Source organism: Condylura cristata, unplaced genomic scaffold (genome assembly GCF_000260355.1).
Source record: "Condylura cristata isolate star-nosed mole 26May11 unplaced genomic scaffold, ConCri1.0 scaffold00001, whole genome shotgun sequence".
Lineage (NCBI taxonomy): Eukaryota > Metazoa > Chordata > Mammalia > Eulipotyphla > Talpidae > Condylura > Condylura cristata.
In genome coordinates, this window is record NW_004567102.1 from 51739332 (window position 1) to 51755110 (window position 15779).

The 15779-nt window shown below is 34.9% G+C and overlaps 1 protein-coding gene across 2 annotated transcripts in view; it reads right to left on the reverse strand.

Annotated features, from left to right (window-relative positions):
* Positions 1-4148: 4148 nt before the first annotated feature.
* The window catches only part of SESN1 (sestrin 1), an 85010-nt gene continuing 73379 nt past the window's right edge, over positions 4149-15779 (reverse strand). For both annotated transcript variants that reach the window (XM_012722850.1, XM_004673755.2), the window contains exons 3-10: positions 14995-15195; positions 14227-14409; positions 12673-12915; positions 10069-10216; positions 9017-9129; positions 7074-7264; positions 5806-5950; positions 4149-5229 (exon numbers count right to left, since the gene is read on the reverse strand). In XM_012722850.1, coding sequence (XP_012578304.1) covers positions 5143-5229; positions 5806-5950; positions 7074-7264; positions 9017-9129; positions 10069-10216; positions 12673-12915; positions 14227-14409; positions 14995-15195 — 1311 coding nt within the window. In that variant the 3' untranslated portion in view covers positions 4149-5142. The remainder of the gene's footprint in view (positions 5230-5805; positions 5951-7073; positions 7265-9016; positions 9130-10068; positions 10217-12672; positions 12916-14226; positions 14410-14994; positions 15196-15779) is intronic.

Genomic DNA, 15779 nt, shown 5'->3' on the forward strand with positions numbered 1-15779 from the left:
ACAAGTGGGGAGTAGAACAGGCAGATGGTGCTGAAATACACTACTGAGGGGAGCAACTGGTGGGTCAGGAGGGGTCTGTGGCGCCATGTGAGTCAGCTCCCTGGCCGGGGATCAAACTTGTGCTGCAGTGAGAGGTCCATAATGCAGTGCTTTAACCTGTTGCACTACCAGGGAGAGCCCCTTTTCTGCACTTTTGTTCTTTTTGAACAATTTTGCTTGACATATTTTTGGTTGGTAGGTTTTTTCCTTTAAGTGCTCTGAATATATCATTCCATTTCTCTCTGGCCTTTAACATTTATGCTGAAAAATCTGCTGATAATCTTGTAGGCTCCTTTGTACATGACAAGATGTTTTCAGAGTACATTTTGACTTACATGTTTGATTGTAATGTATTTCAGTGTGGGTCTCTTTGGGTTCAGCCTATTTGAGTTTGCTGAATGACATAGTAGTATGATGCTTGCTTTCTTCAGATTTGGTTGTTTTCCCACTATACCTACATTCACTCTTTTTTATGTCTCCTGTTGAACTCCTGTAGTGATTTTTTTAAAAATATAATTCGGCCCTCCCTGGTGGCACAGCGGGTTAAAGCACCACACTGAGAATCTAAAAGCCACTTCCTCATGAGTTCGATTCCCGCCTGCCCCGGAGGTGACCACATGGCGTGGCAGACATCTCCTGACCCGCCTGCTGCTCCCCTCAGCAGTGTACTTCGTCGATCTGCCTGTTCTGCTCCCCACTCTGTCTCTGGTGAATCCTCTCACCCTCCACATCTCTGGCCTGTACCCCAGTTCTATATGAATAAATAAATAAATCTTTAAAAAAATATATAATTCATCTGTCATATTCTTTAGCTCCAGATTTCTTTTAGTAATTTGCTTTTGTTGACATACCTTTTTACTCATGCATCACTTTCCTGATTTGTCAGTCTTGTTCTCTTGAGCATCTTTAGGGTATCTGTTTAAAGTTCTTTGTCAGCTATTCTGAGACCTACACTTCCTTAAAGCCATTTTTAAAAAATTTATTTTGTTATAATTGTCCATGTTCCAATCCTCCCACTCCTCTCCCTTTCTTCAAAGGCTTGTGAGCTTATGTTGACATGTGGACATATGAAAAACAACCACTTTTACCAGTCTTTATAGCTTCAGCAATCAGCCTAGCTAGAGGTTCTGGGACCTCTCAAAAATCTTCTCTAGGTTTCATTTTCTCTGGGCTTGTATGTTCACTTTTTTTCAGTGTATATATTTGTTCTTAACCGTCTTAATTTCCCTAACAGGTTTGTTCTTGTTTCTTCCCTGGAACTTTGTTTTGTTCTCTTATTATATTCCTGTCAGTAGTCTTTTGCAGGCTTTGTGCCTGCCAGTGGAACTGTAGATTCCCTGCTGCTTGCAGGATACTCTGTCTTCAGTATCCTGCAACCTGCATCCAACCCATGCTGCCACTCCCACTCCCACTCCCAGTCAGTAACAGAATTTAGTCCTTCTGTACAGCTATCAGACAAGCCAAAACATTGAATACAAGTTGTACTTTGTTCTTTTGGTCTTGAGGGAGGAGCCAAGAATTGATAGTTTTCTCTCAATTGTGCTGTTAAGGGTGAGTTTTTCATCATATTCTCTAGAATTCTTGCAAAGTTAATTTAGTTTTTACATTAACTTAGTGAATACATGTGGGACAGGGAACTGGAGCTTCATTGTCTCAAGTCTTGGTGACCTTATCCTTCCTCCCATCTACCTGTCTTTGCTATCCCTTGATAGTCACTAGCATAAATATATTCATGAACTCTGAATATCTTTTTAAGATCAAAAACATGCATAGTAAACATGCCTATCCAGTTAAGTTTTACTGATCTATTTATCAATGGTGTTACCAAACTGACTTGAAATAGCTGAACCATTACATGAATACAAATCTTATGTTTTTAAATGAGTTTTAACTTAAAAATCTCATCACCATATATATGATGTTAAATAAGCTAAATATGGATGTGTTTGGAATTTAATCTTATTGTGAGATACTTCAAGTTTGACCTAATATAAAAGTTTCCCACTCTTCTTTCCCCCATCCTCCAGTCCCAGGTAGTCACCTTTCTACTTTGGCTTTTTTAAGAATCCGCATATAATTGAGATGGTGCATCTTTGTCTTTCTGTGTCTGGATTATTTCATTTGGCATGGTGTATCCAGATTGGTCTGTGTTGTTGCAAATAGGATTTCTCATGTGTGAATGGTATTCCATTGTATAAGATACTATTTTTTGCATATATATGGCTACCTTTTTGAGACAGTGAATTTATTTACTTAAGACATATACCTAGAAGTGAGATTTCTGGATAGGCAGTTCTACTTTTGCTTTTTAAGGACTTCCATTCTCTCTTGCATAATGGCTGTAGTAATTTAAATTCTCTCCAACAGGTGTACAAGTTCCCTTTTCTCTACATTCTAACCAGCACTTATCTGTTGGCTTTTGATGATAGTACTGGGGAAAAGTTAGTTTTCCCTACCCCAGGTTTTTCTAGAATGGCAAATAGTCAAATTAACATTAGGTTGAAGAGAAAAAGGGCTAAAAATAAATTTAACAACATGTATACCTCTCTCCTATATATATGGGGGAAACCCAGTAAGTGGATATAATTAAGCAAAATTAACTTGTTACTTAAATAACTTCAGCTAAAGACAAAGGATATTAGGGGAAGGGAAAGTCAGTTATTGGAGAGTAACAGGAAGACAGCAAACGAAGGCATAACTATTATGCAGATTTAAATTGCTGCCTGCTCCAATGATGAGTTAGAGAGATTAGGTCTTCCCAGTGGATGAAGGGAGATACCCTCTTAAAGGCAAATATTCCTTAGTAACTCTAAAGGATATTCTCTACCCAACTTTTCAGAGCCCTTCCTATGAAATACTCTTGCCAAAGAAACATATTATGGGAGTGACAGATTTTGGTTCACTATAGTTGCTCTTCAAGACAGGTGTGAGGTGATGTCATGTGGCTTTGATGTACATTCCCCTGGTGATAGAGAATCTTTTCATTATTTGAAAAAAGTTCCCCAAATTTTACCAGAAGTCATATTTTTTTACATCAAAACTCATTTCAAAAATTGAATTCTGGAATATTCACTCATAAGTCTCTAGAATTATTTACGAGAAAATCTTGTGGGAGGAGATTCTGATGTCTCAGAATGTTCCATTTTACCTTCCCTAATTTTGGAAACCTTTAGTTTCAAAGATTATGGTAATAACATTAAATCCTGTGTTCCATTTTGAGAAAACATGCTGAGTAACAGGAAGCACCTGTTAAATGGGAGACATTAAAACATTAACTTTGTATCACATGCATGCCTCTCCTACTTTAGATACGAGCATAAATTTTTATCAAAATTTTGCTCAACTTGTGATTTCTAAGTGATTACATTCCTCAATAAACTAAACTACTGACTAAACTTCTATTAGAAATTTTTGTATTTTCAAAGAATGTGCAAAAAATAAACAGAAGCAGAATGAACAAATATTTGTATCCAGATATCCAGTACAATCATACTTGTTGGATTTACCTGTGTTACCCTGGTGAGAACTCAGAAGCAGGCAGTGGGCAAAGGTATGATGCAAATTTAGTGTACAGGACCATATATACACTATTGTAAGCTAACTAGAAATTGACTTAATTTCTAAGATAACAATCTTGTCTTCTGACTAGGGTTTATCCCTGAAGGGATAGTACATTCTGCTCAAAATTGTGCTTCCCCTCCCTACCCACATGATATAAATTTGTAAGGACTAAGTAGTATTTGATGAGTTAACAAAGCTCATCAATCACTCAGACTAAATTTAGAGGTACTTCATTTTTTGCTGTAGTTACTCCCTCATAGGCCCTTATTTTTAACCCTTAAGAATTAAATTTGAACTTTAAAATATATTAGTCCAAAAGGGACCTATACCAGTCATTTATAAGCTAAAAAAGCAGAACTAAGATCTTAAAGGTCCACTTCATAGTGGCTTTGAAAGTTTTGTCACTTAATAGCACACACTCATTTGATTATATCACTAAGGCTGTGACTATGTTTGGTAAATCAAAGTAAACACAAACTCAGACCTGTTACTGGTAGTGAATTACAACTTTTTAAGGGAGTGAGACAGTAAATAAAACTGGAGAAAAATTATTCTTTATTGAAAAATACCAATAATACTGACAGTTCAAAAGCAATTCACGCTTCCAGAATACAAAGTACTTAATACATTTTTTCAAACCTGTTTGCATTTCAAAGTTAGCATTTTTATAAATCAAATTGATAACCTGACTAAAAATATTTTCCAGCTTTTTATTACTTAAGGAGCTGCACAACCTTTAAGGTAGGGACTGTAAGGTGGGCAGGAACAGGGATGCGCCTGGGGCTGCGCAGCGGTCTACAGCAACATTTCCCACAACCTTGGTGCTGGAAAAAAAAAATACTGCACAAAGACAGATGCCCTCCAGTGTCGGAGAATCTTGGGGAAGAGCATATCAAAAGACAGCTTTTCCTATTTATAAGAATGCCACTGTAATTTAATGTCATCCAATAACTGAACTAAAAAAAAAAGTCTTTGCTGAGCTATATAATTCTATGCTTTTTAGATGCAAGAAGTTAACACATATGCAGGTTTAATTTGAAACCACACAAATTATGTAGGCTCAGATAGTAGCAGTGTTCACTTTTATTACTAATAGCTTCACTGGAACAGCCACTCTGTTCATTCCACCAGCAGGAATAGCAGCACCAAGACCTAAATTTCTTTACTTATGAAAAGCTTACACCATTATCCAAGTCCCATTCTTTGCATGCTCCAATTCTTGTTATCTTATTTAACATGAAAGCAACAGGATTTGGAGAGTTACTATTTGCTGTATTAAAACAGCTATACAGCATCTTGTACTGTCAAAAAGCAAAATACTGTGAATGGCAGCCCTTCTTCACAGTTCTAAACTTCAAGCTGCCAAGCATCCAACTGCTCGTGCCAGCAGCGGCATTTCCACAGTAAAATAGCAGAAACTAAGGGAATCATGGCACAATGGATTTCTGAATTCTTTTATCTACCATTGGTCCTGGGGCTAGTACCTTCCCCTTGTAGACTACATCTGCTGATCATTCCATCATCCTTCGTGGAGGAAAGGCATCAGGTCATATAGCGGGTAATGGCTCTCAGAGCATAAAGGAGTTCTGCTTGCATTCTGGCTTCTATAAGAAGCAGATTAACATGAACCTAAATAGAAAACACAGTATCACTTAGGGTAGGGTTATAAATACAATCAGTTTTTCAGTGCACTTAATAAACACCAAAATATTTTGTATGTGCCACTTCACATCTTAGTCTTAGCTTTGTTGAACTGTTTAATTTCTTAACAAAAGCTGTCTGACGTTCTTATTGCATAGGTATTTTGAGCTTATTTATGCATGATCACATCTCTTTCTTGGAGGGTTGTTATACTTCAGAAATTCTAAACATTATTTTATTAGAATAGCAACTTCCTAACATTCAACAATACCTATCACGATGTTCTTAAACCAGATTTTTTTGTGTATACACAATTTATAAGAGCTCTTGGGCACAGCCTTCCACCTCCAAGCAGTGACAGTTCTGGCAGCACACCTGTCCTGCCTGTCTTTATTCTTTCATTCTAGCACCAGAATTAGCTTCCCTTTCTAGGGCCACCTGAGAGACAGCTGTGTTGGAATGTTCTCCTGGTTGGCAGTGGTGTTAGAAAGCCATTAGATTAGGTGAAGGAGAATACAGATCACTGCTAAGTCACAGAGTAAACAAGCCAAAATGGGTACCTACCTTCTCAGAGTGCTTGAACTGCCTCCAGAAGCTATCGTACATTCTTTTGGTAACCTTTTCAGGAGTGCACACAACAGTTTTGATATAAACTTTAAAGCTACGATCCAATAGCTGGTTAATTTCACCATAGTCATAGTCATCGTATCTGTTAAAAGAAGAATTACTGTAGTTGTAGTACAGTGTATATTCTTTTCATAAAGGTATAGGTGATTGCAAATATTGTATTCTTGTTGCTCTGTATTATTTAGTGGACGAATGAGTATAAAGGAATAAGAAAGAATTTAATGGAGATGAATAGAAAATTTGCCAAATTCTCTAAGAGTTTGAGTACTGCTTGATACTAAGAAAGTAACTACACAATATTTTTACTATTGGTACCAGTATAGTCTATATAAAAAGTAATCTACTTGTATAAATAATAGAATTTTTTTTCTCATGTCTCCGGGAGTTTTGGGGATCAGATGTGAGAAAAAATGGAGCGCGCGAGGAAAAAGGCAGCTGTCTCAGAGGAAGGGTGGTCTCATAGGGAGCTCACAAAATCTATACTTAAGAGGCTGTTCTGCGTTAAGCCAAAAGGATCAAAGGCACGATTGTCTGCTCTGTTCCACTGGGTGATGGTTTCTAGAATACCTAGAGACTCAAGTCTATTGTTTGCTGTTTAATGGAAAAAGGGAGAAGAGCTCTTGTAAGGCTGGTCCTACAGCCATTCAGGAGTCTGGTGCCTGGTAACTCAGAGAATACCACAGCACGCAGTGTGCACACATGTGTTAGAAGGTGGCACAAAATAATTGCATTTCTTACATAATGATACGACTAAAAACCTAACAAGACACGAAAGCTCTGCATTCTGATGAAGTATCATAGAGTGGGCACTCACCAGAAGTAGTTTAAGAATACGCAGGGAGTACTATAAGGGTACTATAATTCTCAGTTCCAAGAATTAAGAACTATGAGTGTGTTTGGAGACAGATGATACAAAGAGAAAAGGTAGTAAAAATGTTCTGCTTCACCTCTTTTCATTTATGCTCTACTAGCTTGTCTTCCTGTTCCCCCAGAGGCATCTGTCACTTAAGTCTTGTCTTATCGATGACCTTACCCCCCTTGCTTGCTTAGCTAGTAGAAAGGAAGCAAAGCAAGCTACAGTAAGTTGATTCATTGAAGCCCAGGCAGAATGGTATATGAATGTGTATCTGTGCACTAAGTGTTCCAAATATACCTAATCTAGTCCAAAAGAAACTCTCTCTATAAACATAAGAAAACAGACTAACCTTATTCCAAACATGCAGTGAATATAGTTCCAAATAGCACGTCTTAGCATTGAGGTATCAACATCTTTGTGCGTTGCCATTGTATTATAAGTAAGATTGTAAGCAATGTGAAATTTCTCATCAATCAATTGTCCCACATCTGGATAAAGGCGATTTACCAAAGAATAACCATGGTCTTCCCAGCAATAGTCCTAAATACAAAGCAGAGTAAGTGTGAGTAAAATGTGGCCACGTACAGCTCTGTGTCTAGTACATCCCTAACTTCCAGCTTCACTTGTATTCCAGTTTGGAATTTTCATTTCTATGTCGCAATATACAAAAAAGTACTTTTATAAACTCCCATGAGTTTAAAACTCAATGGAATCTCTTCTCCATACACATACCTTGCCCATGGTCAGTTTGCTCTCACTGTCTTCCCACCCAGCCTCCAAAGGTAAACTATCAGGATCCTCTTTTTCGTTAACAGCCTTTCAAGTGGGCCTCAAATTCTGCGAATTTCTAATCCGACACACCCATCGCTCATTCCTTATCCTCCATCTACCCTCTGAACTTTACTCATTTTCTCTGCTTCCTTTCTTTTTACCTTAAACAAAGTTTAATAAGCCCCACTTCTGTATTATTCTGAGATTTATTCACTATTATACTACCACCCACGGCCAAAACCTGCACATTTAACCAATTTTAAATTAATTTCCTATTAATCAGAAATAGGAATTCTTTGCTTGAAGCTCTTAAGAGCCAGTCAATTTCTCTATATAATCATCTCTTCTGTCACTCTGTCATTCAACCTGAACTTAGATTTTGCTACTTATCATGCCCGGTTTTTGTAACATTCATTTAATCTCTTTACATTTCTAGCTCATAACTCTGTTCAATTCTGATTTATTATATGTCATGACAACTTTGCTATCAAAAAGAAATATTCTGTGATTCTTCCCTGTGTCCAATTTTTGTCCCCTTGAAATCTGCCACAAAGAAACAATCTTCTAGCTTGAACACTTGCCCTCACAGTAACTGGGGAAGATGGGAATATCAACTCACCTGAATTAAATATTTACCTACATAAATTAAATATTTACACAATAAGTTATTTTAGAGATACATTTAAATTCTGGAGTACAGAATATTTCCTAATTAATTGATCATCCTCCACTTTTATTCTGGAACTAGAGGATACATCTGCTGTTATGCCTGAGATTTTTTTTGCAAAGCACTTAGCAGAGTACCTTCTGCCAAGCAAAACTGAGAAGGATCCTGAGTTTTCATGTATATACAGAATTGTTGTGGAAACATTTTACTATGTATTTCAAAGTAATGTATGTAATTCAAAGAAATTGGGCCTATCAACTCTACTCACTATGAATCATATTTATGTGAATCCTCCCAAGGTTTAAATTTGAAATCCTCATTGCTTCAAAAAACAATTCATATTTTAAAGAGAGCTAGGGTACTGTGTCATTATTTTCTACCTGTAAGAATTATCTGTAAGAACTAGCCCAAATTAAAAAAAAAAAAGATTTACTCTCCCTTAAGGTCCTAATTTAAGGACTTTTTTTCTTTACTGACTGCATCATCTTTCCTTCCACCCAGACACACAAAATGCTTGAGATTACTCAGGTATGCATATCAGAATCACTTTCACTTTCAGGCATAGGAGGCAGGGAGAAAACTAAAAGCCACCAGTTAGGGACTAATGTAATTATTACTCACTGTTTAGTTATGAGCCTGGAGTTTTTGCCTACCAGTTGGGAACCTAACTACTGTTATAATTTTGTTTTTTGGCATATTTTGAATTTTAAGCAGCTCATTTATAAACTTAAATAATACAATAAAGGAACTGCCTGTACATAGAAGTTACTTCTTTCTGCAACATTTTATGGTGACTTAAGTTAGACTGATAAATTTCTAATCAATCACATGCATACAACAAATTGCAATTTTACCTGGACCCGAAATGTTGGAACATGCATCCCATGTCTAGAGAAATCCTTATAGCCGTAACTAGTATCCTCGAAGTGCCTAGAAACATCTCTTGCTGGTGTAACTTCTTCATCATCTAGAATGATTTAAAACAATAACAACAAAACCCACTGAAAGCTTTTCAAAAATAGGATGCTAGTTAAAATTAGCTTTATACCAAGTAAAACAGGACAGTACTTTCTGACACTGAGTAAATAAAGCCCTTAAATGGAATATTAACAAGTGTATTAAAATTCATAGTTGAATTTTCCACACTTTTCATTTTTTTCATGGACCTTTTCCCCCTGTCTTCATTGCAATACACAAGTATTAGGTTCTAGTTACTAAAATTGGCTATGCGCTAAAACTTTAACATTTGGATGATGTCATATTAATGTCATCATATATAGCATGATTAAATGGCTCAAAAATCTAACAATTCTAGCATCATGAATGAAGGGGAGGTTTTCTAAGTCATTTTGACATGTTATTGGCACTATTGTAAGCCTTTCTGGATTATCTTCATGTTCAGAAGTTAAGATTATAGTTTAACAAACTATAATATTATAGTATAGTATATATATAATGTATAATATAGTAAAAACTTTCTCAAGAAAAAGCAAGCTACTACCTACTTCTACATATTTTTTTGTTGTTGTTATTAAAAGCTTGATAGCTTTAACAGATACTTTCTCTCCCACTTTTTTATTGTCCAAATACATTCTGAGACACTTTATTAATTTAAAGGAAAAAAAGTTATTTGGGAGCCTGCATATAGATAAAGCCCAAAACAAAATAGCTCCTTTTCATAAAAAAGGTGTTAAGTCACTTTGGTTCACGAAGCTTATTAGGGGTGATTTTAATACTAGAATCCAAATATCCCCTCTTGGTCTAGTACTTATTTCAATGTAACTTCCTTTATGTAATAGCCTCTTTAAAAGGAAAAACATATTTAAATTCTGTGAATGAAACTGGGCTTTTTTTTTTTTAAATAAGCAATAGAAATTTTATTGACTGTAGTGGTGGTTACTTTTACCTGAAGAAAAGACAAACATGCTCTCTCTTTTTTCTATTTCAAAACGCGAAGCCATCTCTTCCTGACTTGCCTCTTCTTCATCTCGACATTCTTGTAACTGCCTCATCTTTTCCATGAGGGCTTCTACCTCAAAGAAGGAATCACTTACCTGAACAGAAGATAAAATTAATGTTCATATGTCAGACACAGAATGAAATTTTTATAATTTTAGTGTACATGAAACAATTATTTTGACTTTTATATAAGTTTTTTAATGTTATATTAGCAATGATCTCATTACCTAGGTATTACAGTCTCATTACTCAGACATTGTCAATTTAAAATAGAACTGAATATTTAAAAATTCTACTTGCTCCATCAGTTCAGTAAGATACAAAATAAAGTGTTTATCAATTGTGTATGCCAGGTATATTATTAGCATTTATAGTAATTAGCTCTGTTTATATAATCATATAATTACAATTTATAAAATTTATAATTTATGATTAAGAATAAACATGTCCTTCTAGGACTGGAGTTATTAACCTGACCTCTGTAAGTAGAGCTGGCAGCTGTAATGGGCTGGGATGACTATTGCAGAGACAGGTCTGATACACGAAGACCCACTAAAGTAGCCAAACAGTTTATTCTTTCACACCCTTATGAAAGCTGCACCAAGTCTATGTGATTTCTCTTTTGAAATAAGTTATAGTACGAAATCTTAAAATTTCAAATCACAATGTTCAAATATAAAACTAATGTTTCCTCCTTTATAAATTTCTTTTGTGAGGAATTTTCTTTCCCCTACTTTTCCACCCTTTCTCCTTTAAATGCTGTTTATTCTCTACCTTCAAGCCTATCACTGCAGTTGTTCTCATACAGCACTCTCTTCTTGAAGGGGAAGGAATCTGTCAATCTAGTGTATGCTCAAAACCTAATAAAGAGCTCATTATAGATTAAATATTCAAGATATATTTATTGCAGAATAATTGTCAGAATAATTCTACATTAAGAAACAGTCTGTACTATTTGTGCTTTGTATTTTCATATGATCTAAAGTTGTACCAAAATACTGAGTACTTTTTCCCCCATAGTTTCATGTTTCTTGGATATCTCCTGATACTTTTATCTCCATAATTGTTATTAAGACAGGGTCAGTAGCCAAACAAGTGAACTGAAAAGTATTACATTGCTTAAGAGATGGCCCAAGGTTTAAAAACAAAAAAAATTAAGGTCTCTGTCAACTTACATTATCCCTCATTAATTTTGTTTACCCATTTTCCTCTTAAGCATTTCAAATTTTAAGAATACATAAGTATCCTAAGAAAATTCTTGATATAAGGAGGAAAAGAAACAAAATGTACTTCCTTTACATCTTGAATTACTTGCTAGCATTTCTAAAAGCCACTATTTTTGAAAAACTATTTGTATCTGAGGAACTTAGTCAGATGTCTGACACATACCTGAAAAATAAGCTGCCATCATTGTGGGCTGTAACCCATCTAAAAATAGTGAACTCAATACCTGGGAGTAAGGGAGTTTATTATCTACTAGAGAAAAAAAATGTCTATTTATCATTTAGTAAACAGAATAACCAGAAATAAAGACTTTTTCTTTAGCCTTTTATTAAATCAAAGGCAGGGAAGTACAAGAACCCAACTTCTGGCATTCTAGCAACTGAAAATATTCTCTTCCATACCATCGCATGATCTCTAAGCTCTGATAATCAGTGTCATACAAAGATCTAAAATGAAGCCAGGTAACTCAACATGGAAATAATTTTGGACCTTGTCAGCACATTATATATCAATCAACCTTGGGAAAAGGATATTCCTCCATATGCTGATCTTACCACAGATGAATGTCCACAATCAAATATATAAAATAAAGTAATTCAACTTGTCAAAAGCAAGTATGCAAAATATTCAGAAGGTTGTGATTCTGTTTCTGTGATTTCTCTCTGGAACATAAACCTTTGCTGTTTCACTACAAGAAAGAGGATGCAGAGGGAATTCTGACTCATCATCTACTGTAACTAAAATTTGCCTATAAAAATTTCAACTCACTCTGATCTGTTTCTAAAGAATTAAAAAAGAAAGAAAATATAAAAAGCTAGAGAAGAAAAGGTGAAAACATTTTAGTAAATTTTTACATTTGTTTTATATTTGCATATACATATATATGTATAAACATATACATACATTTCATGTATTCGTGTGAACTTAAATGTGAAAAAGAATTTTAAATGGAGAAATTTCTAGATCAGGGCTTATTAAATATTCTGAAGGTGAATATTAAGTCAGTCCATTTCTTTTGTGTAAAAGAGAATAAAAGGATGAGATGAAAATTTGGAGGTCTGTATTACCATCTTATTGAAGGAGCCATTCAATACTGGTTGACTAGAGGGCACATGATCTAAAAGTACTTAAGTGTAGCCTCCTAGAGGACCTTATAATTTTGTATATCCCTTAGCACTAACTAGTAATGGGAATTTGTAGGCAGTCAATAAAATACTTGCCCAATGATATTAGGAGAACTTAAGAGGGTAGACTTTCTAAGAAGTCAAATGAAAATGTAACAAAATAGTAATTATCATCATTGATTTCACAAAAATTCTATACTTACCGAAACATTTCCTACTGAGTTGACCGGCATCTCATCCACACTGTGATTACCATTTGTAATGTCACAGATGCAGTAGTTACTAACAGAAGGAGGTCTAAACGTGTGGCCACCATCGCAATGAATTTCAGGACTGATTCCACAGCCAAATGTGAATGAGGCAAGAGAATGATAGTGTGTGAGTAGAACAACTGCATGTACCAGTTCCGCGAGGGACCAGCTATGCTCTTCAGCTTTTAAAAGTCCCTTGTGGGGGGAAAAAAATGAACATATTTTATATTGGGATATGGTATTGGGTGAAAGCATAATATATTAAAAACAGGATTAGCTACTCTACAAACAGTATAAAATTACAATTTGAGACATATAGAGCTCAGAATTTGTTAATGACACATTGTGATTTTCTGGAATCAAAATTTTAAGATGTAATAAAAATGCATATTATCAAAAGTAGTTGCCATATTTCAGATGCCAGGTTTATAAATGTGTTAACTAGCCTCAACTTGTTTTTAAAGTAGAAGCGATTGTATAAAGTATTTTTTTTTTCCTGTAGGAAAAAAAATCACGCTTCCTCAAGGAATTTTTAAGATAGTGGATTTGAACATTTAGACTCTGAATATTCCTAAATCAGTTTATATTATGTTCAAGTCAACTTCTATAAACCTTAAAGTCTTACAAATAAATCTGTGTACCTAGACAGTATTAGACTGTTGCATTAATCATCTTCAAATCTTACATCTCCTGACAATACTGTATCTAAAATGCTCTATAAAAAAGAAAGTCAAGACAAAACTATGTTACATTTTGAAGAATTTCTACTGCCAGTAGATACTTTAAGAAAATGTTAATTTATTATTCTGTTGTCATTATTGAACTAGTTTCTTCTGGTTCTGTTTACTAAGACAGTATTTTAAAAAGACATAAAAGATATTACTTCTAACCTATTAGAAGAGCTAAAATCCAAAACATTGGTAACATTAAATGTTGGCAAAGATGTTTAGCAATAGGATTGCAAATTGGTATAGCAACAGTTTCCTTACAAAGCTAAACATAGGATCTAACAATCACATTCCTACTTATTTACTCAGCTGAAAACTTATGTTTACACAAAACCTGCATGTGAATGTTTACTTCTTTATTCATAATAGCCCAAACCAGAAATACTTAAAGCTGTCCTTCAATAGGTAAATGGATAAACTGTGATACATATTCATAATTTGCTATCAAATTATGAAAAAGTCAAAACTATAAAGACAATTAAAAAATCAACAGTTTCAGGGGAGAGAAGTAGCAGATGGGAGCAGTGAAACTATTCTGTATGATAGAGTACGTAACACATAACACAAAGAGTATATCCTAATGTAAACTTAGTCACACCAATACTAGATGTTACCAATAGGGGAGACTTGGGAGGTGGGAGCATGGGGTGGGGGGTGATTTCTTCAGGGGAGAAAATATGGGAGATCTGTATTTTCTGTAAACCTAAAATTGCTCTGAAAAAATAAAGTCTAGTAAATTTTTAAAAACGTACTCTAGAAATATTATTTTGCCACTTACCTCAATGTGTTCTTTGGTAATAAGCCAAGGTCTATGGGCTAACACTTTGTTAAGTTCTCCTAAATTTTGTAGCTTTTGTGGAGCATTCTCTAAACCATTAAGCCACTTGGGGTCCCCACCAACATGAAGAAAATCATTTACATGGAGGTTCACTAAGTAGGAGCATTGATGTCTTGCTGCAGCCTTAAGAGAAAACAAAAAGATTATTCAAAAACAGAGCTAAACATTTAAGGTAGAAATTTTCTTCAATAAAGTGCAGACAGCTAATTATGTTTCCAAGTTTTCCACAAACTATAAGAATGATGTTTCATATAGTCATTTAATAAAACACATACCCCCCATGAAAATACCTCAAACAGTTCAAGAACAAAATATGTGATACAAGTATTTGAACTTTAGGACATCTACTTGTATACCAACTTTCAGAACCTCAGGTTAAGAAACATTAAGGTAGCAACATAAAAACAAGGATTATAATTTATAAAACTAACAGGAATAACATCACTTCTATCAATGTGAATTGTATCTTGTGTTCTACTTTAGTTTCTTATTTAGTGGAAAATAGTTCAACAGTGTGTAATACGTGTTTCTTTTTCTGTTGTACTTGAGAGCATATTTATTTAGAGAGAGGAAAAACAGATACTACCTAACAGGAATCCAATTACAAGCCAGAATATAAATACTATCCCTCTGTTTAAAGCATTAACCCATCTCTTGAAAAGACTAATAAAGTAGGCACAAAGAATTTTTCACTGAATGTATACAAACCATTATTCCAATGTAGTGTCGAAAATGTAGGGGTAATGGCCCATCCATTTGCAGTAGATAGTGTTGAGTTTTTAGGAAACTTTCTAAATACTGTGGGTGAAAAACCATCACTAATGTAATATTATCCAAACGACCTAAAGCAGCAAAAGAATCTGCAAATAAAGTATGCATCTGTGCGTCTTCACTCCCCACTTGGAGAATCTGTGTAAAAGAAAAATGGTTACTAAATTGTAAATCAGTGTGAAAGACCAAAAAAAAAAAAAAATGAAATTGTACACACACATTTCATAGTGTCAATAAAAATTACATTTACACCACCACAACAAAGGTCAAATATATTAAGGGATGTCTAGATGGGCTGCTCGCAGACTTGGCCAGAAAAAGGAGCAGATCTGGATTACCAAACTTGCAGAGTTTGCTAACAGACACTAGAGTACTTCCTCACAGCAAGACCTAGTCTCTCCTTTGAGAGAGTAAGGCAAACCAAAGTTAACAGCACACAATGCTTGTGAAAACAAAACATAGGTGCTTTTACATATTTAGAATTAAAAATCTGATCTAGCATCATTGATAGCAGCCTATGGAGATGGTCAAGACCAAGTACCTCACGTTATGAACACATTTAACATCTAAGCATACAGAGTATCACTGGTCAAAAATAAGTCTTTCCTTAATTAAAATGGCTGTTAGAAAAACATCATGAAATACTAGAAATCAACATGACTACAAGAGCTTTCTAATCCCACAGATTCATTGCCAAAGCATGATGATTAACTGTGATCAAC